Consider the following 23,657-nt stretch of genomic DNA (forward strand, 5'->3'; position numbering starts at 1 on the left):
TTGAAATGTCAGATATTCCCTCGGAAGAAATGTTCTGTTTCTCAAAGATTCATTACTTGGCCTCTGTGAAATGAGAGATTTCGGCCCAGTTCCCAGTGGATGTGCCATTAGTTTCTAAAAGGACACTCTTGTGTTTGCAGTGAGCTCATCACACTAGACATTTCAGGATGCAGCTCCCCATAAGGGTTTGTCCCTAGGGTTAAAGAGAATTCAAAGTTTGCCGCCACATCTTGTCACCCTTTGCTTCCCTCTCCCTGTCCCTTACCCGAGTGCATTACCCTTCTCCTGTCTGCGTGGTCCTCCTCTAAACCTCTAAAACGGATCAGTGACATGAGCTGGGTCAAACAAACATGCCAGAAACCTCACTTGGAAAAAAAAAAAGGAGTAGCATCAGGACAGAGAGAGAGCTGGAACCTGCTCAGCTGCTACCCCTCTGTGAGCTAATTGCCACCGATGTTTGCTGTTTACCATGTCATTCTGTTTCGTTACAATCTCATCTGGTCTAAGCTAAGTGCAACATTAAAATGCCAGCACACTCCTTTTGCTCTCCGGAGGGCCTCAGTGATGCGAGCCTCTCCCCAGGACAGGCTCGCCCTGGCCCTGCATCTCTCTGTGCAGACGCAGAGACAGGCTCTTCCCCTGAACGAACTCACTTGGAAAAAATATGTGTTCCCCTGCGCCCACATTTATTCTCTTTTGCCTTTTACAGGGAATTGTGTCACAGTTCTCGATACCGCGCGCCCATGACCAGAACGACTGAGCCCCCATTTGCAGCGCAGAGGTGGTCCGGGACAAACCTGCCGCCAGCGCTCACTTCGCCCTCGCCTTTTAAACACGCAGAGCTAAAACATCCTTCTGGCGGCTTCCCAAAGGGATGGGTGGGGCGAGGAGCGTTTTGTTGCTCCCAGTTACTGATTTATTTTCATGGGTCCCCCTCGCCCCTCTTTCCCTCCCAGGAAACAGGACGCTGCTCTTTGTTCCCAGGCGCCGAGCCGCGGTCACGCGTGGCCCGGGCGCAGCCCACGCCTAACTCGCGTATAAGCCACACAGAAACCACGCGTAACCCGCATGTAACCGACGCACCGTCCTGGCCGGGCGAGCAGCCGCTGCCTTCCGACGTGGCCGGTCGCGGGGGTCCGCGGTGCCGGTACCGGTGCCGAGGCGGGCGGCGGGGCCGTCCCGTCGGGCGGGCGGTGGCGGTGGCGGGTCCCGCCCGCGGTGGGCCGGCCCGGGCGGGGCGGGCGGGCGCGTAAAGGCGGCGCCGTGCAGAGCTGGGCTCAGTCTGGCCGCCTGCGGGCTGCGCGGCGCCGGTCGGCTGCCCACGGATTGCTTTGCCCATGGGGCAGTCGCGCAGAGCACTCGGGACCGCAGCCCCCCGCCGTCGGGACGTGCGCTAGGGCGGTGAGTACCGTGCGCGTCTCTCCGCGCCGCGGGCTTTCTCCGCCGTTCCCCGGGGACTCGAGGACCCGCGCCGGAGAGATCGGGAGCGCGGAGTCCGCAGTGGAGCCCGCTGCTGGCAGCCGCTGTCCGGCCCCCGCTGCCGGGCGTCCCCTCCGAGAGGGCTCCCCGGAGTCAGAGCGGGCGGGGGAGGCAGGGTTGGGTAGGTGGATGTACGGACAGACAGACAGGGGCAGCAGGAGAGGGAGCAGCCCTTGTGCTGTCTGCACATGGCTGCGGTGGGACAGTCTCCGTCCTGTCCTTGCGTGGTCTGGGTGGGATGGGTGGAGGAGGAGGTGGTGGAGTGCTGCATCCTCCTGAGAGAGTGGTGGGTGACCCGAAGGCACGGGTGGGACAGCAGCCAAACCATTCTGCGAGGTGATGTACAAGTGGGTCTCTTGGCTGAGAGCTTTGTGGAGAGGGCTTTCTCCTGGCTGTCACTCCACTCAAAGGCTGGGATCCTGTGTATGTTCTTTCCTGGAAGTGCCTTACCTTTTCCTCAGGAAGAGTCACGGGAGGATCTCAGACCCCAAATGGGTGCTTCAGGTGCCTGAAAGGGGAGGCTGTGTGCTACCCACTATATGGGCTGGGAGGTCAGCCTTGATGGCTGTGCTGTGGCTGGGACGTTGGAGGCTGGCATGGTAGCGCTGCCATGGGGTGCAGCTCTGTAGGTGTTCTGGGGAGCCCTGGCTGCAGGGGGGGCTTGGCTGTGAGGGACAATGTGGTACTTGGCCTGGGGATGGAGTGAGAGTGATGGGGTGAGAGAGCTGTACTGCAGGAGGGAGCCAGGGAGAGGAGATGGGACAAAGCTCCTGCTGTCACAGGAGGGGGAAGGTGAGGTGAGGCAGCTCTCAGCAGGCTCTGCATCCCTGCCTGGGCACTTACACATCCCCACATGCTGGGATGTCTGCCATGCCACCTGTGGGGCCTGGCTGTCCCAGCTGAGCAGGTGCACTACTCAGTCTAGAGCAGCAACAGCTTTTAAGCTTTCCAGGTGAGGACTGCTCTGACTGGGCAAACTGGGCTGAGGAAGAAGCAGCACCTTATTCAGTGCCTGCTCCTTGCCCTGACCCAGCGCTGCCTGGATTTGGAGCCCACCAAATCTTTCTGTTACCTGAGCAATGTCCTTGTCCCTCCTGCAGCTGCCTAAGAGACAGGACCAATAAAGCCTGAGCTGCAGCTGGTTAAATAGTACCATTTAATCCATCTCCCCTGTCCGCAGAGGCTGGGAGGCATAAACACCAGCAGCAACCAAAGCCTTGTTGACATTAGGGCTACCACCAGTACAGCTAAGCCATGAGAAACTACAGACTATGCAAGAACACTGGCTATTCTGGACTTGGCATAAATAACTTGCTCAGTAACTCTGTCTGCACTAAAGCAGAGTCTGCTGAATAATGACGTTCGAGACCTGTGGATGAGGAAAGTGTTTTTTAAACAAATAAACAGTAGTTATGCTTTAGGCAGGGGAGCACCCTTGGGAGAAAGTTTTCTTGGAAAGGTTCTGGCAAAAAACAAACAAGATCCTGAGACTCAGCAGAAGGTGGTTCGGCTAGCCATAACCATATCTCAGATAGGCTGGATAAATACACCCAATGAGTGCACAGTGGTGTGTGGGGGATACCATGAACCTTCAGTGTCCTGTTGCTCTCAGCAGAGAGGGGCTAAGTAATGGTGGCAGCTGGGATATGTGGGACTTGGTTGCTTTCAAATGTGTCCGTGTGGTTTTTTTCTTTGTCTGCTGTGCAGAGCAAGATCAAGGGAGCTTTTGTCTGGGTAGGTGGTTTGTCCCAGTCAGAAGACTGAAGAGATGATGTCTGCTGTATAGTCTCAAGGGAAATTTATCCCTTCTGCTGGCAGGTCTTTAGCAAGGATTTGTTGTAGAGAGATACAGGCAGAAGAGCATCTCCATTGATCTGTGGAAGCATAAATCACAGAGATGCTCTGCCCTGAAGTTTGCTGTCCATTTGGAGCTGTGTGGAGGCTGAGGCCTGATCCAAAGGGAAATGTTTTTCTCTTGTACTCAATGAGCATCAAGTGCTGAAGTGTGCAAAAAGACCAGAGTACACCTGCAGCTGCCATTTGCTTGTCCTGCAGTTCTCTGAAGGTCAAAGTGTTTAACAGTGGGGGCTGAGGCTGGGAGGGGTCATTCCACATGCTGGTTACCAGCATCACTTTGAGCTATTTGGATCATGATCTATACCTTCCTATGTGTGTGTTTGGTCCTCATCCAGTAAGTACCCAAAGTTTTAATGAGAACTGATACAACGCAAGAAGTATCTCCCTCTGCTGCAGGTGGTATGGGCATGCATGTTGACCTGGGTGGAGCTGGGGACTCTTCTGGGCTGGCAAAAGTGAGAAAGGACCATGAAGTGGGGGTGTCTGTCTTCCTAGTGCTACATTTTTTGGTTTCAAGCTCTCCCCTGGCACCGGAAAAAAAGAAAAAAAAGAAGCACACATGCACCAGAAAGATGTTGAGATTGTTTATGTTCTGTTTCTGGCCTGGTGCCAGCAGGAAAGGCTTGGTGACCTTGGCACTATTGGGACATTATTTATAGAAAGTAGATCTTCTGGGTTTTGTATTTTTGACGTAGGAATGTGAAAACAAGTCTTGGGAGGAAAGATCGAATGCTGGCCCCAGATACATTGGGTCTTTCTCCAGACCAGGAAAAACAACACTTAAGTGGTGACCAGGTGTTCCTGGTTCATGTTGCTTCCTTCCTTCTCTTGGAAAAAGAGTTTGATTATATTCTGGAGGTTGCAGGCTAGCACGAGGTCCCTCAGTGTCGTAAGTGAAGAGTTTTTGCTCAAGATGCTAAAATATGTTCTCAAAGACAAATCCAGCTATAACCAAAGACGTTCTGGTGATTCAGATATGAAGGGAAATGATAAATTACTCTCTGGCTTTATTCAGTTTCTTCTGTTTCTGAAGCTCTGTGTCACTTGCAAGGATTAATGGATTGCAGTGTGTTTTAGTACCCATCTGTGGTGCTGGTTAGTGTGACTGCCCTCAGATGGCAGATGGAGAAAATGACTTGGAGATGCACAGGGTCTGTGCTGGGCGATCTACCATGTAGGAGCCCATGCCAGTCCCACAGCTCTGCCACTCAGGGCTCTGATAAAACCCCAGCAGCAAACTTTCCCTCTGGATTAACGATGTTTGTACATTTCTCACCCTTATCCTGTAAGGGAGGCTGTGTGTCAGTTAGTTAAATCTGTAAATGTCTCTATCCGTCTGTGAGCAAAATAGGAATTTATTGAGCACATTTGTGCATTGGTTTTGATGGGGAAATCCTTGCTTATGCTGTACCTGACTCATCTATACTAGACCTTGGTTGGACCCATGAACTGTGCTTTACACAGCTCATCTTACAAGACAAAGCCAAGGACCCAAGGGGATGTCTAAAGCCACTAACAGACTCTGTAAGAAAGCTCTAATCCAGATTTATATTGACCATTGGTGTGGTTGCAGGGGAGGAGAGATCTGTCACCAAATTGTCAGCACAATTATAGCTGGGTTTAGCACTAAACATGAGAGGCTTCTGTTGATGCAAGTGTTTGCAAATTGTGTTCTCACTTTCTGAACCCGTGGGCCAACATCAGGAGTCTGAGCAAAGGGACTGGTAGCTGGCTCTGTTGCTGCAGAGCTTCCTAGAAGTTTTTGTTAGGGCTTTGGATTAAGGCAAATTAAATCAAAGGTGCTGAGGAGAGCATGGGGAGAAAAAACATTTGGAAATAAACAATGATTTGACAGCCCGATTTCCTGGGGAGTGATATTAGCACTATGAGTTGAAATAGCAGGAGACGCGCACATAGGAGTGTTGGATAACACTGGCCATTGGCAACCTAATTATTTGTTTGAAGAGATTCTGTGTTTTATAGGGAGATTATAACGTAGTCCCCTTTGCAGCGGCCTGCTGCTGCCTACAGGAGAGAAATCCCTCCTTTTCTTATTAAAATCAGGCAGCACTTCAGCTGCCCAGGGCCGGGGGACAGGAGGAAGGCAAGTGCAGGCAGAACAGCAGACAAAGGCCTGCAGCCCCCTTGTTTTTAGCCGTATCCTGCTGGGGTTAAGAAAATAAACAGTTTGGGACCATGTCAGCAACCAAACGAGATCTACAGAGAAAACCCACAAGTCTTCAGGAGACTCTGTGGGTGACTCAGCCCGTGTTTGTGCCTGAGTATGCATTCATTCAGAAGCCCATGACGGCAGCAGGAGTGCTCTTTTGTAGTGGTGCCATCTTATGAGTGAAATACAAACCTCTGGTCTCTGGTTGTTTGTGGTTGTGGAAAAGGCTTGAGAAGCTTTTCTAGCTGACAGAGGTTATTTTGGGAACCCCACTGCCGAGCCCTCAAATCACTCCAGCCCTTGTTGGGCACCGGGGTTTCTTTCTGGGCTCGCAGCTGGGCCTGCAGTGTGTGCAGATGGCTGTGACAAAGAGCAAACAGCTTTCCTGAGGTCAACCTGTGCATGTTGTGCTTCCTATCCCCTCTTCCATATGGCCATGAAGGTGCCTTAAATTCAGGCTTCCTGGCTGTCCCACCCTGCCCTGCTATGGATAACATAAGCCCCTTGCTATGCACAACATAAACCCATCTAGGCAGCCGCCTTGCTGGTCCCACGTACTGCAAAAGCTGTGGGAGGTACCTGGGCGATGGCTTGGGCACAGCCTGGGTGCGGGTGCTCTGCCATGCTGTATGGAGCCCGAGGAAGGAACGCGTTATGGAAAGGGGGGAATCATATTGCCAGCGGAAAAGGAGTTCCAGGAAGCAGGCTGTTCTCTTAGGAAACAAAGTATCTTAAAGATTCATGATTTTGAGTCCCTCTGAATCCTTCTGTTGGAGATCTAAGTTTAGCTGCCTGGAATGTCATTGAGGGTAAATGCTCAGTGCATTCCAAGGAGGCAGAAATGCGAGCTGCCTCCTTGCGGAGAGGAGAGAAAAACCCAAGAATTGCAATACAGAGTCCAGAGGAGCTATGTGGTATTGGCTTTTCACCAATGTTTTCTTTCTGGCCTAGGAAAAGAAGTTACTGTAGAAGCTGCCTAATAGCAATAGAGAGCACCCAAACATTGCTTCATGGAAAGTGGAAATCTGCCATGAGTGAAAGGCTCCACTGAACAGGACTGAAGAATCTAGACCATCTGTCTGCAAATTCCCGGTTTGTTTTCATGCTAAGTGAGAGTAAAATTTAGCTGCCTTTAATATCAGCATTGCTGGTGGAGTCTCTGGAAGTGCTGGCCGCAAATCTGGTACTTGTGAACAGCAGGCAACTATAGTGCATCCTTCCACCCTTCTCCCTCATTGCCCTGCCCAGTGCAACTGTTTGCTCACTGCGGTGTATGAATGTGTTCTTGCCTTGTCTGCTGGCAAAAGCCCAGCTGCTGTACATCGTGAGTTCAGCAAGTCCCTCCTGTGAGCCGTGTCAACATCCACTGTTTAAATCTATGGACAAGTAGGATGGGCTGAGAGTTGATGGATGGAGAAATAATAAAGCAGTTGAGCTTATCTCCTCCAGATAATGTTTTCTCTGCTCTGTATCACTGTGCAAACTCGGTGTCTTTTGTTGGTGCTTGCAAAGAACATGGGATAGAAGAGACCAGCCTGCAATCCCCAGTGCCACTGTTACGGGTAAGGTAATGGGGAAAGTGTTGACTAAACCTGACACTTCTGTGTCATGAGCTCTTCTAAGTAGGAGGCTGTGCTAACTCCTTGCTGGTGAAGATGTATATATACACATGTACACACAGCAAAGCACTATGTGTGTATACACACACATACTGCTGTTGTATAACGCTGCTATTACTGTAGCTTGTTGTATGCAAGTGTCTGAGACTTTAAAGTGTAGAAACACTGGAAGATCCTTAAACAATCCTTGAGAGTAGAGGTGGGACATCTGGCAGTGTTCATGCTGCTGTTGCTTGGCTTCCTGGATGTCCCTGTTGCCTCCTTGTCCCTAGGTAGAGAAATTAAACAAAGATAAGAAGTCAATATGTAACTTGGCAAGGAGAAGGACTAGTCAGTAGTACCTTTATCCTTTCTTAAGGCTTCTCTCGTATGTGCCAAATGAGATGGGGAGAGAGCTCCTTGACTGTGGGACCTCTCAGTTCTTCTCAGATATCCTCCATCACCAAAGTTATTGATGCAAGACTCTGCCATTCACCCCCTTGTCTCCTCTGTGCCATAAAAAGAGAAATCTTGCTTTAGTTCCTTAGGCTGATGCGTGTCCTCTGTGGCTGTAACTAATAAGAACAGGTCTACTTATGACATAGCTTCTCTGTGCCCAGCAGAAGAGAAAGGATCCTCTTTCCTTGCAGGTTGTTGTCTAGCTTGTTTGTAATCCCAAAGTGTGACACCATGCTGTGAGATGGGCAAAATAGATAGAGTATATGCCTGGGATTAGGCAGTGAGAAGTTGGCTGCAAGGATCAAGAATTGTCTTGCCCATCCATATAAATGCTATAAAAACCTAGTCTTGCTCATTTTCTAGGCTCCTGTGGTCTGTGGAAAGTGATGAGCTATTACAGATGGTGTGTCCTGTCTGAAAAATAAGGCATCTCTTGGAGATAGCTCACCCTGCCTATTTCCCGGAGCCAAAAAGAGGGAGGTAAGGAGAGCTATAGGTTCATGTTATATTTGACTTACAAGCCCCACTTTCTCCACCTGTGAAATGCTTTCAATTTTGCACTGGGGGCAGACTTCTGTGTGTGATCCACACAGTACACATACACTGGCCTTTTGTGGAATCTGTAGAACCCCTCACACATCAGAGGCATTGTCTTTTTCAGTCTTCTTTATATTATTTCCTTTTTCTGATGAGAGCTCTCTGAAGGGTACTTGTGTGCTGAATACCCATTGCTGATAATGTCCATTATGAAATCCAAAAGGAAGGTTGAGATTAAATGTCATGCACTTCACAGTTGGGGAATTCAAAGAGCCTTGTTGATCTGTGCATAATTCAGGGGTTGACAGCTCATGCATACGCAGAAATGCATATACACATACCCATGTGCATGCAGAGAGTCTTTTCCCCTGACTTCACAGCAAATAAAAGCAAAGACAGGTTTGTATCAGCTCCTGGGGGTGTGAGGCGGGTGCGTCACGGTAAAGCCTGTGGGTTCTTTAGAGCTGTTTAACTGGAAAACCACACTAGCAAAAGTGATTGCTTCTTGGTAGTTCAGTGGGCTTCCCTCCTCCGCCTTCCCCTGTACGGCACCGTGCTGAGCTGTGGCTGCTTTGGTTTTACGCATATGGGTTTAATCTGACCAGGAGGATCTTCCAAGAGCTTCTGGCATGTGTGAAGGCGGTGTTGATGTTTCACCCCAAGGTCTCCACAGTGCTTTCTCCCACCAGCAGGGAAAGAAGACAGACAGAAAAAATTGATGCCACATTAAGCTGGTTGTTACTGGGAGGGCACCTCTGCCTCTGACATGTCACGTGTAATGAACTGGGTGCTGCATGGGAGTGTGTAACCTTAGCAGCACAGGGGCATCACAAACAGGCAGCAGACACTGGTGGGATATGGCCTGGGCAGTCGCCTTTGAAGTGCTGTATCTGCTGAACATAAGCCTTATGAACTTGGATGGTAGGTTTACTTTTCACATACAACTGGGAAAACTGAGGTTTGAAAGGTTAAATGACCCAGTCTTCGTTGCGTGGAGGGGCAGCAGCACTGCCAGACCTATAATATACTAGTATTTTAGCTTTCAGGCTTCCCATTCTATATGCTGGACTGTAATACGCTGCTGGAGAGCAGCTGGTTTCACTTCCAAGTGCTTTGTTGAGAAGAGTGTGCAACTCGTGGCTTCTCACCATTCTGTGGGATGCTGCAGCCTGGTGCTTCACAGACACGTCCCCGTGCACCACGCACTGCCCCACTAGCCAGTTGCTAGGAATTTCTTTTGAGAATTGCCACCAACTCGTGAATCAGCAGAGCCTGTGCTAGCTCTGTCAGCAGCTATTTAGAAGTTTCCCTCTTCTAAATCTGTCCTCCTAGCTCCTGTTTGCCCAACACAGGGAATTTTGTATCTAACATTTTTAGCATTGACCAGTTGCCATAGAAACCACTAAGGTGCCAGAAGGAGATTTTTGCCAGTTGGGGGTAGGCTACCAAGTCATCGAAGTATGTGTTTTGTTGGAAGGCCTTCTGCTAAGCAACTCCCCAAGCCCATCTGCATATCTGTGCTTATTTTCAGTCTAAGGAGCCATGAGGGAGTGATAAACTTGGAGTTGTAATTGTGTGCAAATAAGCAGGGCTTCATATTAGCAAGTTGTTCAGGTAGGAAGTGAGAATGTGTTCCCAAACTGCAGGTGATGGGTCCAAGTTGTGTGTAGGGTGGTAGTCCAGGGACAAGAGATGAAAGATGGCATTGATCTTCACCACGGTAAATGGTTAACCTAATAGAAGCAGGACTCAAGACCCTGGCTGACATCTCCCAGCAGGGAGTCTGGGACAAACTGCTCCCTGGGGCTCTTCTCTCCCCTGAGACTAAAGCATAGGTGAATGCCAAAGTATTCTGGAGTTGTCTTTAGTAACCAGTCTCAAGAAATTGTTACCCTGCAGCAGGACCCAAAGTCCACACAAATCAAACTGTAGCTGATATAAATAGATATTTTTATATATTTTTATATATGTAAATATATAATTATATTGTATACATTTGTATATTTACAGAAAAATAATATGCACTTGATTTATTTACATAACATTTATTATTAGTTATAAATTATTATATATTTGTATAAATAACATGCTCTTATAGGATGTGGATGTGATTATGTAATATGGGAAATGCTCTGTAACATAGGGTTGGTGACGACTCATCTGTTGACTGATGGTCGCTTGGGCCATTTTATATCAGGCCTGGCTCACAGGACTTCTCTGCTGTAAAGTGAATTTTATTGCCAGCACAATGAGAGGTGGAAGTCTTGTGAGGGCCCATTTGCCTGGGACTTGGGAAGTGTCCTGGCTAGACCAAAAGGCGATTTCCCTGTTTAATGCAAATTTATTCATCTGCCCTTTCTTCCCCCTGCTTTGTGTGTGCCTAGACTGCACATCTGGTCATATCATGACAGACTATGGCAGAAGAAGAACCCTTTGTTTTCTGCAAAAATGGAAGAAAAAAATCTGATGGTGCTGGGACATCCTGCAGCAGGTGTTCTCAGGCTGAGGCTGCAAATCCACCCATGAAACAGGTCAGGAACCTGCTTTTGGGGTGCTGGAGTGGCACAGCCTTATTTGTTTTATTTTCCATTTCATGGTTGTACACATGTTGGTAGTTTATAAATTGCAGTAGTTACATTGTGCTGGGTAAGTTAGTGGACCATAGATAAAGAACTAATGTTGCTGGAGATATAGTTCATCTTCTTTTGGGGGAGAATCTGTCAAGAATAGCTTTAAAATCAGTCTCTGAGACAGTATACACAGGGAGATTGGGCTTGTGTGTGGCTGAAGGGACCAAATCTCCCAAATTGTAGTTTCTTACCATTTCCTTTTGAATTCTGAAAACGTGCAGTGCTGGACATTTGTTGGGAGAAAAGGGCATTGGCTTCCTGGAGGGTTTGTGAGTGGAACTTGTCAAGTACTTGGGGGCAAAGTGGAAAGAAAATCTGGAGAGGTTTGAGGTTGTTGGGACAAGAAGTGCCAAAAAGCCTCATTTTACCGTGATAATCCAGTATTCAGTGGTGTCATGGGTAAGCAGCGTGTGTCTGGGCTTCTCCCTGGTTCCAGGGCTACTTGCCATAGAGTTTTTTTGAGCCTGTATTATTCCTCAGGTGTGAGCCAGAAGAGAAGAAATACTGAGTTACATCAGATTTTCTAAAATTGAGCTTTGTTACCCTCTTTGGTTGCAGGGCTCTTCTGGCTTTTTAAAGCTGCTCTTTTCCAGTAGCAAGAGTCGATTTTAGTCAGGTTTTTGGTGTGTGTTTGTTTTTTAATTTATATGTGTGCATATGGGTTTTATTTTTTTCTTCTAATGTTTCCCTGTAGGAATCATCTGCAGGACAGATGGCCCACTAAGCTTCTGGGACCGTCTCCCACAAACACCTGTCTAAGGCAGCTGGGAAATCAAAGAGGAATTCTCCTTTAATGCCCTTAAAGAAAAACAGTCTCCAATCCAAATATGTTGTATTTCTTTCTCTCTGTAAGCTCTCAGCTCCCTGGGAAATGGAATGCTGGGTGGTGGCTGTGTGGGGTGAAGGTGAGGGGCTGGGTGCTGGCTGGGGTGCAGCTGCCTGAGCCATCAGGGAGAGCGAGGGCAGCTTTGGGGTGACAGATTGCTGTGGTCAGCCAGGCTGAGAGCCTCCATGGTGAGGAGGAGGATGATTGAGGAGATAGACTCATATGCAAGTAACATAGATACAATCTGCTGCTTCAGCGGCTTCTACCTTGTGTCCTTTGCAGCCAAAACACTCCTCAGCAGCAAGGGATTGGCTACTTGAGAAAGCTGGATAGCATGGCCAGGCTTGTATTCAGGGGGGGTGTGTGCATGTGTGTGGTGGACAGAACACAAGGTCTGTTTGTCCCCCATTTTGGAGCCCACCAAGCCACATGCAAGGTGCCTGGGGGTGCTGTGTGTGCCTGTTGCTGTGCAGGTGCCTGACCGAGCACATTCAGGGTGCTGCAGACTGCTCTGACAGCTGCTGCTGGGGCTCACAACCATGTCCTCCCCCGAGATGAAGCCCAGTCCTGCTTTGCTGGGTGCAGAGGGGCTGGCTGTTGCTGCAGGTGCTGGTTAGCAGGCTGACAGGAGTGTGGTTGCTGTGTTTAATTATAGCTCCAGTTTGAGAAACTAGTAGAGCAACAGGGCTTTTTTATCTTGTTCTGGGGAAGCTGAGCACTTTGCAGCTTTTGATTGCAATATAGCACCTCCTGTGATACAGAAAGAAACTCTCCTGTGCTTCCTGCAAAGGGAAATTTGAAACCTATGGGCAAAATAAAATCCTTGATCTGGGCTATACCTCCCAGATGGTATGACTTGCCCTCCAGTTGTGGTGCTTCCTGAGGCAGGATGTTTTTATGGCTGCAGAGAGTTTGTGAGCAGGAGCTGCAGTGCCTGGGGGGCACTGGGAGAGCCGGGGCTGTGGGAGAGGAGCTGCATCGATGGGGGTGCAGGGGCTGAGCCTGCCTGGGGGATGCAGCCCTAAAGCAGGTGGAAGTGAGAGTTCAGGAGAGGCTTTGGATGTCCTTCTCAACCTGCAGTGGTAACAGGGTAAGTAACACAACTCTTACCTCTCCAGTAGGTTGTCACCTGCTGAGTGGTGATGCTGGCCGTTTGTGGTTGCTGGAGCTGCATTAGGCACAGGGTGTCACCACCTTGCATGGACGGCATCAGGCTGTGTCTGGCTATGGGGCATGTCTAACTGGCAGTGTGAGCTTTGGACGTGCCTCAAGAGACTCTTCATGCATCACAGGTGGTTTGGGTTTTGAGATTTCCAGAGGCTTGTCTGTAGGAGATGATCTGGGGGCACCCATTGTAGATGCCTTTCCACTTTCACTGTGTGTAGGGACAGGAGATCTCCTGTTTGGGTGTTTAGGTTTTCCCTAGGGAGGACACAGTGTCCCTGTACCTGTTGGAGTTGCTTAAAGAAGCAGCAGGGCTGTGGTGGACTTGGGAATGAACCTCTGGCAAGAGATGTTTCCTACTAGTGCTACAAAGAGCCTCCTATACTGAAAGAGCTGGTATTTATGTGGGAAGGGAGTCCTGTGTACCTGGCATGTTACAGGTGAGAAATCTGAAGTATCTCAGTTGCTCAGGTGTACAGACTGTGCCAGACTGAGCGGGAGTAGCAGCCACATCATGCTGCTGTGGTGGCTGAGTGCTAATTGTTGCCTGAGCATGAGGTTATTTTTGGCTTGATCAAGTTTCACTCCCTGCAGATCTCCGAGGCTTCCTGATGTGCAGAAACTGCTTTGGGAGAGGTTTTTTTCTTCTCTAGGGTGGAGAGCTTACACCCCTCATCCAGGGCATGGGTCACAGTATATTATTCCCAGCAAAAAAAGTGCAAATTATTCTGTTATTTTAAGATGAGTTGTTAGTCTAGAACATGCAAAGCTGTGTGCTGCAGCTGGCGTGGATGACATCCACTGGGAGATGGGGATAGTGATGGGCTGCTGCAGCCGGCTGGCGGCAGAAAAGTCCTAATGGTCTAGATCTATGTGCTGGATAGAAATCTAGGCAGGGAGCTGATTCAGTGACCGTAGGTTTGGGATGTGCAGTTGCGGAAACACAGCATGAATATAGCTGTACCTTTGTAGTCACCTGGCACGTGGACAGTTCTGGCTCAGGGCCTGTTCCACCAGGGCTTCCTGGGGAAACTTATTAGGCTGTTTGAATAGGATCCACAAACATGTTTTGTGGCTTTCAGGTGTATTGTTGGAATAAACACGGGGGATTTGCCTCATCCCTCAGTTTCAGAGTCCTGAGGCATCTGAGGTTGTTTACCAAGAGACTATGCATGTAAAAGTGACCAGATTGAGCCTTCATATGTGAAGAAGTGGAGGGTGAATGGAGTTGTAGATCCCACTTGATTAGGCAGCAGCTTAGTGCTTGCAAGAGCCAAGATACTTAGTACATCTGGGTATCCTGTCCTTAATCTTCTGGTGTTTCCAAAGCAGGGATATAGTCTGTCCTGAAGGTGCAGGGCTGTAGTAAAGTGGGATTGTCAGACACTGAGATACTTTGTTAATGGGCCTTGTGGGCAAGAAAAGGGAAGAGATGGCTGTCTGGCTGAAAAACCTTTGTGGAAAGTTACCTTTCCCTCTCTGGCTGGTCTTGCTTATGTATGACTGCTCTGAACTGTGCATCCACTGCCTCTCCTTTGCCCTGCCCATGTGTTTGCACCCAGGCTTTCTGGCTGTCTCTGTGGCTGAGTAGGTGTGGGGTTCAGAGCAGCTGTGATGGTCCTGGCACTGACTTCACTGGGAAAGAAACAGAACAACCAGAGCCTGGAGAAACAGCAGAAGAGAGGGACAGATGTGTTATGGCTGCCAGGGCCTTGCAAGAGGAATGCTGTGGGCACCAGCTCGTCTGCAAGAGCCGGGCACAGGGCAGATGCTGTGCTGGGTGCCCCTTCCATGTGCAGAGCCCCTTGTGCTGCTGCAGTGCTGGAGACCTCCCCTTCTGGAGCAGTTCCAGTATTGTAAAGGGACAGTGTTGCTGCTTTGTATTTACTAGCGGTTCTCAACCTGTGTTGAAAGATGCTTGCGAAATTGCATATTGGCTTGGGAAATTTAAAAGCAGAGCCTGACAGGATAGCAAGAGTCACCTCTCTGTCCTGATCATGATAGAGCTGAACAAACTTGTGGCCAGCTTAGATGTATAAACTCTCAGACATTATCTTGGCTTGACTGATTTATTTTCTCTTCCTCTGCCTGCACATTGAAAGTGCTCTCAAACCCTTAGACTGAGAAGTACTGCAGTGTCACCTCTTTAATTTCAGCAAAACTGCTTTGTCAGGTAAAAGGCCGCACCCTGGATGATAGCACCACCAAAACAACGTCCAGCTGAGCAACAAGCAGCAGCCCCATGGCCCCAGGGAGCCATGTCCTCACAGATGGGCAGGAGAGCACCATCAGCTGCTCGGCAGCAGTTTGCTGAAGCTGTGGACATCTGCTTCTGGTGCCTGTGGGAATGGGGTCTGGTTCCCCCACTCACAGCCCCATGCACCTCCCTTGATGGCTGTGTGGCTCTGGCTGCTGCAGCATCATCGTGTGTGTGGTTGTCTCCCCTCTCCTGTGCTGCAGAGCTCCTCTGCTCTCCAGACGCTGGGAGAGAAGCGGAGATGCTGGGGGAAGAGCTGTGGAGGTGGGGAGAGATGGAGCTATCATTAGCATGGCACCAGTGAGGTTTCTTTGCACCACAAAGCAGTAGCTATGAAAATTGAGTGCAGTGTGCTGAACAGCTGAGCAAGGGAACAGATGCTGAAAGGAGCCTGTGAAGAAAAGGGATTTTGGAGGAAAAAACCCTTTTTTCAACTGCGCATAGGCACTGTCCATCACTGAGCTGTTATGGGGAGTAGGAATTGCCTGTTTATGGTAATTGATCTGCACAGCCACTGGAATGCTCAGAAAAAGGATTAAGGAGGGAAGAATTGCAGGAGGAGGAGGTGGAGGTTTCCCTTTCAAAACGCATGGGATAATAGAAAACATCCTTTAAATTGTCAGGGTGTCAGAATACATTCCTGTAAGTATAACATTTTCAAATCCTCGGCATATTCTATCTAAATGTCTTTGAATTAGTGCTAATGCATTTGTTAGCTCATTATTCATTAATATTCCATATTCATTAGACTGGCTCTTTCTCTGGAAGATGGGGATAATGAGATGTGGGACTGGCTGCAGGGCCATGCCATAGCTTTGCTTAGTGCTGTAGGAGTGTGGTTTTATGTACCAGAATGGCCTTCAGTGACTGTTTTATTGGCATTTGTATCTGGCCTCTGTTGTCCTGGCTCTTGGACAGTGGTTCACCACAAATTAGTGGAAATTTTTAATGGGAGAGCAGTGCTAATGATGATGTGGATATATTTCCACTAAGTCCTGCCCTGATGAAGGCAAATTTTGCTCTTTTGGCCTGTGGTCAGAGTTGCAAAACTGCCTCTGTAATCACAGAGCTGTTCATTGCTGTCTTTATTGGTGAGTCATGGAGTCGGCCCTTCGGCCCCCGTCACCTTCCTTTGCTTCTTGCCCTCAGGAGCGATTTTTCTAGAGATGAAGTCCTTTTCCCTTCTTTTCTCTCCCCTCCCCCCTTTTTTTTCCTGTTTTTCCCCTGACAAATCATCTCCTCTTCTGACCATGAAGCGGACAAAACATGAGATGTGGGCATCAGGCTTTCCCTGGCAAGAAACCAAGAGGGATCCAGAGGTGCCAGGCTGGTGCAGCCAGCAGGCTAAGCACTCCAAGTCCAGAAAGCCTCAGGTCTCTCATCCCTGGGAAAGGCTTTGGTGACCCAGGGCCAGTAGAATGCTGCTGCTTAGGCCTTCTGTCAGACTTTTGCCTCAGCTACCGAGTCTTCATGGAAGGGCTTTGCTTTGCTCACCACCAAAGCACCCTGGGGAAAGAGAGTGGCTGAATAGGTACGCGGTGCCTTTCCAGGGGTGTGAGCACTGTGCATCAGCCCTTTGCTTGGGACTGTCCTCCCTGTGTCCCAGGAGCTGCATCAAGCCAGATGAGGGTTGTGGGGTGGCCTCAGAGTGGTGCTTAGGCTCGGCGTGAAAGAGGGGAGCATTCAGCAGAGGAGTGTTGCTTCAGGATTGGGCTGGATAGCTTCCGTCAGAAGATGCTGGGCTAGAAATTCCACAGCAACAGTTCATCTCTGGTTTCAGCAGCACTGCAGTTCTGGTGGGGAAAACACTTGGTATCCAACCTTGTGGGTCTGTGCCTGCCAGGAGCAGAAAGGACTGCAGGATCTGTAGTAAAAGAAATTAAAAAGAGGTCAAGCTTTTCTGTTTGACACATCACTCTGGCTTTGGGGTAGATTTTTGTGCAGATTATCTAGATTTGAGTACATACAAAATATTGTGACAACTTGGGTTAGCAAAGTCCAGATATGATAAATCTTCCAAACTTTTCTAGTAGCAGCTACTTCTTCAGTTTCTTGCCTTGTGCTCAAATGCAGGCATGAGTGTACAGCTTCCATCTTCTTACTGAGCAGTTGTTTTCCATTGTCCTTCTTGTGAGATATTTTCAGGCCCTGGCTGCTACATCTGGCTCTGTGCTGCTTTTCCAGTAACCTGGGCTTAGTTATTCAGTGGAAGAAGGGGAAAAAATTGCAGCCCCTACAGTCCAAAAGAAGCACCTGCAAAGCCCTGAGTAGCTGAGCAGGCTCACTGAAAATAATTTTGCTTGTCTGCTGAAGGGGTCTTGTTAAATGCTTGATCACAGGATTCAGTCTTTGCACTGTCCCAGTGAGATCTCTTCGCTTTGCCTTACAGAGAGTTAGGTTGGGTGCTTGCAGACGTGACTGTCTGCTCTTGGCTGGACAACCACAGGAAAGGGTTTTCCTGCGAGAGGGAAATCCCTTGCAAAGCAGCGGGACAACACTCGCATGCATGATCCCAAAATAACCGGTACCTCATTTTGTTACTCCCTGAAGGCATAAATCCTCTCCTCCTGGGACAGCTGTGGGAAGGCTTGGCTTGGGCACAGGGCTATCGGTGCTTGAGCCTTATGCTTGCTTGGGCTGGATTAGCTGTGCCTGGTGCCTATGAGGATTTGTCTGTGGGTCATCTGGGAGGGCGAAGTGGCAAACAGGAAAATGTCTTTGTGTTCAGCTGAGCCAGGATGAAATGAAGATAAATTGGAAGAAAAAACTTTCTGAACTGAGGGTTTCCAGGATTTTGTGATTGCAGGATGATACAGAGTGATTTCATGGGACTCTTGACACCTCTACCTGTATACCACCATGCCAAGGCAGAAGTTCTCTTCCACTGTAGCTTCTGTCAGTTACCTTTGTCCTGTTTTTATACCAGATAGTATTGGTAGTTTCTAGTTGCCATTATCTTCCCTTTCCCAGAAAGTAATGTATACTCAAAGTCTTGCCTCTGGCTTGTTGTTTGGAGGCTGGTGTATTCTAGCACAATGTGGGGGCTGCAGCATCTCGGGGGGGCCACAAATACCTGAGTCTTGTGTGGTATTTGGCCTGAAATGGCAAGTGAAGGGTGTGATATACAGCATGGAGAAAGACAGAAGACTAAGCATCACTTAATTACTTCAGTTCCTCTAGTCTGGGAAGCATTTAATTCCCCTGATCTAAGAAGCAGCCAGGAGGTAGCATTGGGCGTTTACTTGGCCTGGGATAGGCCAAACTACAGTTTGTTGCTCAAAAGGATTTATAGCTATGCTAAAGCCACACTGCTCTGAGAGAGATATATATATTTATTTATATGCACAATGTAAATTATGTATATGTATCTATGTATATTTTTTTCCCCCTTCTGGCAGATCCTGGTGACCTCAGGATCACCCTGAGATGAGCCTCCTGTAGCTGGGGCTCCCTGCCCTGAGAGGATGAGGAGCCACCTGCTGGCCTAACAGGAAGATTTTGTGGTGTTGGCTGTTTCATTTTGTTTTTCCTGAACTTTGTGAAATTTCATGTGACGGCAGAGCCGCTTCCCAGGCCCCCTTGCACCGCCTCGCAGCTGAGGGCTGGGAGGTGGAGGGTCACCACCATGGCGGCAAAGCAACCCCCACCACTGATGAAGAAGCACAGCCAGACCGACCTGGTGAGCCGGCTGAAGACGCGCAAGATCCTGGGGGTCGGCGGGGAGGACGATGACGGCGAGGTCCATCGCTCAAAGGTGAGGGTAGCGGAATGGGAAGCCTGGGTGCAGTAACGATGGAAAAGAGACCTTCTGCTTGGGCAAATCAATGCCGTGTGGGGTGGTTTTTTTGCTTCTAACTTCTGCAGCCTCTTCGGCAAAAGCAGGGCTCACAGCTCCATGGGGCTCCTGTAAAGGGAGGCACAAAGGCCATGGTGGTACAAACAATGCTGCCTTTGAGCAGTAATGGGCCATGCAGCCTGCTGCGTTCATGGGAGCTGCAAAAAATGGCTTTTTTGTGGTAATAGGGTGAGCTCTGCCCTCAAGCTGCTTTAATCCATTCCCGAAATTGCATTGCCGAGACACCCATGAGCTAACTTGGAGCTGGTGCTGTAGGACCATGGTAGAACCAATGCCTACCAGCCAGTGGCCTGGACACTAGAGCAGCAATTTAAGTGGTGACTCTCAGAAGATGCATGAATTGCAAACAAACAATGTGTTTCAGTGGAGTACCAGAGCTGGAGAACAAGGCTGAGAACCACAGGAGCCCTGTCTGGATGCTCCCTAGAGAACTTGCTGGCAGGGCATTGCCTGGCTCCCTGCCTGCATGTGGGGAGCAGCAGAGCCCTCTGAGAGCTCTCTGCAACCAAAAGCTCCCTCAGTACCTGAGCCCTGTTGCTGGGCTCAGTCATTGCTTGTGCTCCATCAGGATGGGACGTGTAGGTGGTGTGTGGGAGGAAGAGCCAGTTCCCTACGTACATAGGTGAGAGGAGGCAGGAGTTCATGCTGACCCTGCCCCAGCCCCACACTGCAGGTTGCTGATCCCAGTAAGGAGCAGTAAAGGCTACAGCTCCTGATGGAAATCCGGGCAGTCTTCAGTACGTGTTGGGACCAAGGGGTCATAGATGAATCCCATATCCTTGTCTTCCTTCCAGCCCTCTTAGAGATAAGCTCCCACATGAGGTTAGGTATGCTGTTTTGGACTGGCAAATACTGCCTAAAGGCTGGGGAAGGATCTGCCCAGTCACATTACGCCTTTTATTTGAATTTCAGATTAGCCAGGTACTGGGAAATGAAATAAAGTTTGCTGTCCGGGAACCGCTGGGGCTCAGGTAAGATATTGGACCACCTTGGAGCTGGGTTGTCTGAGGGCCCTTGGCCATAGCATCCCTGACAGCTCTGGCTGCTGACACCAGCTCTGCTGCTGTACCAGTGTCACTGCTCCCTGCAGGGGCTTCTTGGGGGCCATGGGACCAGATGAGCTCTGCTTTCTTCCACTATAAATCAGCCTGAGGCCCTTAAGCTCTTGTCTCCCAGCAGGTGCTGGGAACCATAGGGGCTGCATGGAGCTGGAGGAGCTCCTGGTCTCATGTGTGACAGGGTGGTGCGTCTTGTGGGGACCTCCAGCTCTGTGCCATCCTCCTGGCAGGGTCACTTCCCTCCTCTGCTTGGGTGGGGGGGATTTTGGCTCTGCCTCACCAGCAAGGCCAGTCTGCATGCTGAGGCTGGAGCTACAGGGGAGTCTGTGGGAGGCGAGTCCTCCCGTGGGAGGCTTGTGTCTGCTGGGGTTGTGCCGGGGAGAGGATGAAGGCTGATTCTTAAGCAGGCAGCCAGGAACATGCTTTGTGAAGCATGAGTGATAGGATCACTCCTTTGCTCACACTGGGCTCTGTCTTCCCTCTCACTCAGGGTCTGGCAGCTGGTTTCCGCCATCATGTTTTCTGGGGTTGCCATCATGGTAAGTGAGGGATGTGGTCCTGGGCACTACCAGCTCATGACTGCCAAAGGGGTCCCCCCAGTGTCGCTTCTCAGTCCTGGCATTTTATCCCCCTCCTCTGCTTCAGCAGATGCTGCTGCTTTTTGTTGTGAGGCCTTTGCCTTCACCATGTCTCAGTAATAGGCTTTCCTAGCGGTGTCCTTGGTGATTTGTTCCCATCACTGGAGTCTGTTTTCATCAGCAGGGTCATAAACCACACATGGTGTGGCAGCTTCGGCCGTATAAACCAGCCATGAAGCCTGTAGCTGACATGCTGATATTTCTTGTGCCTCCTTAATTTCCAGTTTCCTGGCCAGTATCTCTGATCCCATAAAGGCTTGATGTTGGAGTGCTGCTGCCCAGGCAGGCATGTTTTGATGACCCTGGCCAGTGCAGGCTGCTCAGTCTCTCCCTTGCCTCTGCCAGGCCCTTGCTTTCCCTGACCAGCTCTATGACGCTGTCTTCGAGGAGGAATCGGTGAGCAGCAAGACTCCCATCCGGCTCTATGGAGGAGCCCTCCTCAGTGAGTGCTGTGCTGGTTTACCTGGGGGGCACCACAGCCCCATAGAGTAAGGGGACAAGACGCCAAAATGGCGGGAGCGGTCAAAGCCTGTGCCCCGCGGGACAACTGCAGCTGGAGAGCAGACGATCTGCTCTTAGCAAAGAAATGGTTTGTTTAAGGGTATTTTGAAAAGCTGAGCTACTGCTGCTTTGTCCTAGTAGGAGCTGCGCACACTCCACATAGCTGTGGGAGTACCCCTGAGTGCCCCAGCAAAGGGGAATGGTAGATGGGGGGCTGGGCTGCAGCTGGGGCCAGACCCCCCTCATGGGAGAAGGGCTGGGGGTAGTATCCCAGGAGGGCCGATGCAAGGGGCCCAGGAGCTGTGGGGCACAGGACAAGAAGGTGAGGGGGGCCTGGAGGACAGATCCTGAGAAGGAAATGAGTGGAGGAATTAAACACACAGGGTTCGTGTAGCTCTGCAAGTGCTCCCCAGCTGCAGGACTGCACCTCCTGGATGCCCTGCCAGGTCCCTCTTCGGGGCCGGCAGGCTGCAGAGGGTGCTGCCCCGCACCAAAGGGCGGGCGGGCGGGTGCTGCAGGGCGTGTTTTTGGGGTCCTCGGCGGGGTTCCCGGGCCTGCAGCAGCACCGTGCGGGCAAGGCGGGAAGTGCAGCGGCCGGGGGGGGCGCAGCTGCCCCAGAGCCGTCTCCGCCGGGGGAACCCGAAGTGGGTGATCCGGGGCAGGCAGCTGGGCTGCCCTTTCTCGGTGATCCCCCCGGCCCTCGGGCAGCTGCTCTCTGCTGTCCCCCGCAGGTATCGCGCTCATCATGTGGAATGCTCTCTACACGGCAGAAAAAGTCATTATCCGCTGGACGCTGCTGACGGAGGCTTGCTACTTTGCCGTGCAGTTCCTGGGTGAGTGGCTGCAGCCACCCGGGGCGGGAGGATGCAAAGGATGGGAGTGCACCCTGCAGGGAGGGAGAGGGGAGATGGGGAGAACAACCTGCATGAACAGTGAAACTGAAGGCGAGATTGGAGCAGCGCCCTTGGGGCTGATGGAGTGAACTCCAGGCTGAAGGGGTTGTGGGGTGAGGCCCTGGGAGTCATAGTGGACTCAGCTGATGGGAAGATGCTGTCACTGCCTCCTGTCTGGCACAACCACAGCAGCCATCAATCCCAGCTGTCTCTGTGCTGCTTCTGGAGACAGCTCCTTTGCTCAGTGGGACTGGCAAAGTTAACCTGGCCCTTAGGGCATCTTCCCTGCCAGCTCTTCTCCCTTTTCTTTCTCTATGGAACAGCTTCTTCCTTGGGCTGCTCACGGAAGGGTGCCCAGGTGCAGGGGAAACATCTTCCTCTGATCATTTGTTTTTTTCTTCCTAAAAGTATCCTGGCCTTCATAACCAGCACAGGTCATCTCCTGGAGTGGGCTGCCTAGGTGGGGCCAACAAGAAAAGACTGTGGCAACCTACACAAAATAGAGGATGTTGAGTCTTGCCAAAACAGAGAATAACAGTTCAGCTTGTTTCTAGGGAGCTTGTCTATATTTAACAATGAAGGGGATTTTGTATGCATCTTGGTAGCTCACTAACTATTATAAGGTAGCTGGTTTAGATATGGGCTATGTGTTGGCAGCCAAAAAAGAGGTAGTGTGTGTGGGGACTCTATGTATTTTGTAGATGCTTCTACAGTCGTAAAATGTTTATCAGCACTGAAGTGGTCAAATTGCAAAGCAGACTCAGGAACATGCAGCTTCCACAATTTGACATTAACTCAACATCTGCTCAAGTGACCATTTCAAGCTGTAGCTGCTTGAACATGGGGCTGCCTTTAAAGCAGGGTTTCTGCGAGTGAGGGCTCTGTGCACCTGTGGCTAACTTCATGGCTGTGCAGTCAAGCTAGTGAAGAGCAGTTTTGCTGTGCATGTAAGCCTGGTGGGCCTGCAGTGTTTGCAAGGCTCAGCAGGTCTTCCTAGGAATCTGCGCTAGAGGGCAGTAGAAAACAGCTTTGTCTCCATTGTCTCCATTTGTTTTTTCATCACCAACCTCTGCCTTGTCTCCCTGCTTCCTCTCCAGTTACCACTGTCTCCCTGGTTGAAAGCAGCCGGATAGCCACAGGTGCCGTGCTCCTCCTGGTCAGCCGAGTCCTCTTCATCCTCATCAGCATTTATTATTATTACCAAGTTGGACGCCGTCCCAAGAAAGTCTAATTCCTGGGCTTTTTGTCATGGGAAGGGTGGGAGGGTGGGGTTTGTGTCGGTAATTTTGCATTATAATTATAACTTTTTTTTTTGTTAGTCCCTTTCTGTTCTAAAGTGACTTCCTTCTTTTCCACTTACCGGCATGAATCAGTGTGTAGCCCGGTGCTGGTGGTATTGCCAGGTGAAATGTGGGGGAGCAGCGTCCAGCAGGTCCCCCAGCCCCTCTGGAGGAGGCAAGGAGCGGAGGGAGGAAGGCTCAGGGAGGTGTGTGGGCCTGGCAGGCTCAGGGAAAAGAGCCAGTTTCCTGGGGGAAACTGGCCAGCGGGATTACAGGCTCTGAACCCACTGGAACAAAGCACAAAATACAACTAGCACATTGAAACCAAATCCCTGAGGAGACAGGGTGGTAAGGAAACAGCTGAAGGACTCAGCTACTGCTCATGGTAACTCTTGCACCTGCCTGGTGGAGTGTGCCCTTGTGTACAGCCTGTTCCCCTTTTAGCAAGCACTTA

The 23,657-nt window shown here is 50.2% G+C and overlaps 1 protein-coding gene across 1 annotated transcript; it reads left to right on the forward strand.

The window, feature by feature from the left end:
- The first annotated feature begins 1,269 nt into the window (after window positions 1-1,269).
- Window positions 1,270-23,156, forward strand: TP53I11 (tumor protein p53 inducible protein 11). The gene is made up of 7 exons (XM_082058120.1): window positions 1,270-1,401; window positions 18,376-18,731; window positions 19,746-19,804; window positions 20,382-20,430; window positions 20,875-20,971; window positions 21,762-21,863; window positions 23,021-23,156. Exons 2-7 carry the CDS (start codon window positions 18,603-18,605, stop codon window positions 23,152-23,154), a joined length of 570 nt encoding a protein of 189 aa, XP_081914246.1. The 5' UTR covers window positions 1,270-1,401; window positions 18,376-18,602; the 3' UTR covers window positions 23,155-23,156.
- Window positions 23,157-23,657: the final 501 nt, after the last annotated feature.

Source organism: Streptopelia decaocto, assembly GCF_964273445.1.
Source record: "Streptopelia decaocto genome assembly, chromosome: 7".
Taxonomy (NCBI): Eukaryota; Metazoa; Chordata; class Aves; order Columbiformes; family Columbidae; genus Streptopelia; species Streptopelia decaocto.

What these genes read in the sequence shown, in the direction of transcription:
- TP53I11 (XM_082058120.1), top strand. Translation starts at nt 18,603, where the DNA reads ATGGCGGCAAAGCAACCCCCACCACTGATGAAGAAGCACAGCCAGACC. An exon ending in TTTCTGGGGTTGCCATCATG is followed by an intron (nt 20,431 to 20,874) that starts GTAAGTGAGGGA and finishes TGCCTCTGCCAG; the next exon opens with GCCCTTGCTTTCCCTGACCA. An exon ending in CTATGGAGGAGCCCTCCTCA is followed by an intron (nt 20,972 to 21,761) that starts GTGAGTGCTGTG and finishes TGTCCCCCGCAG; the next exon opens with GTATCGCGCTCATCATGTGG.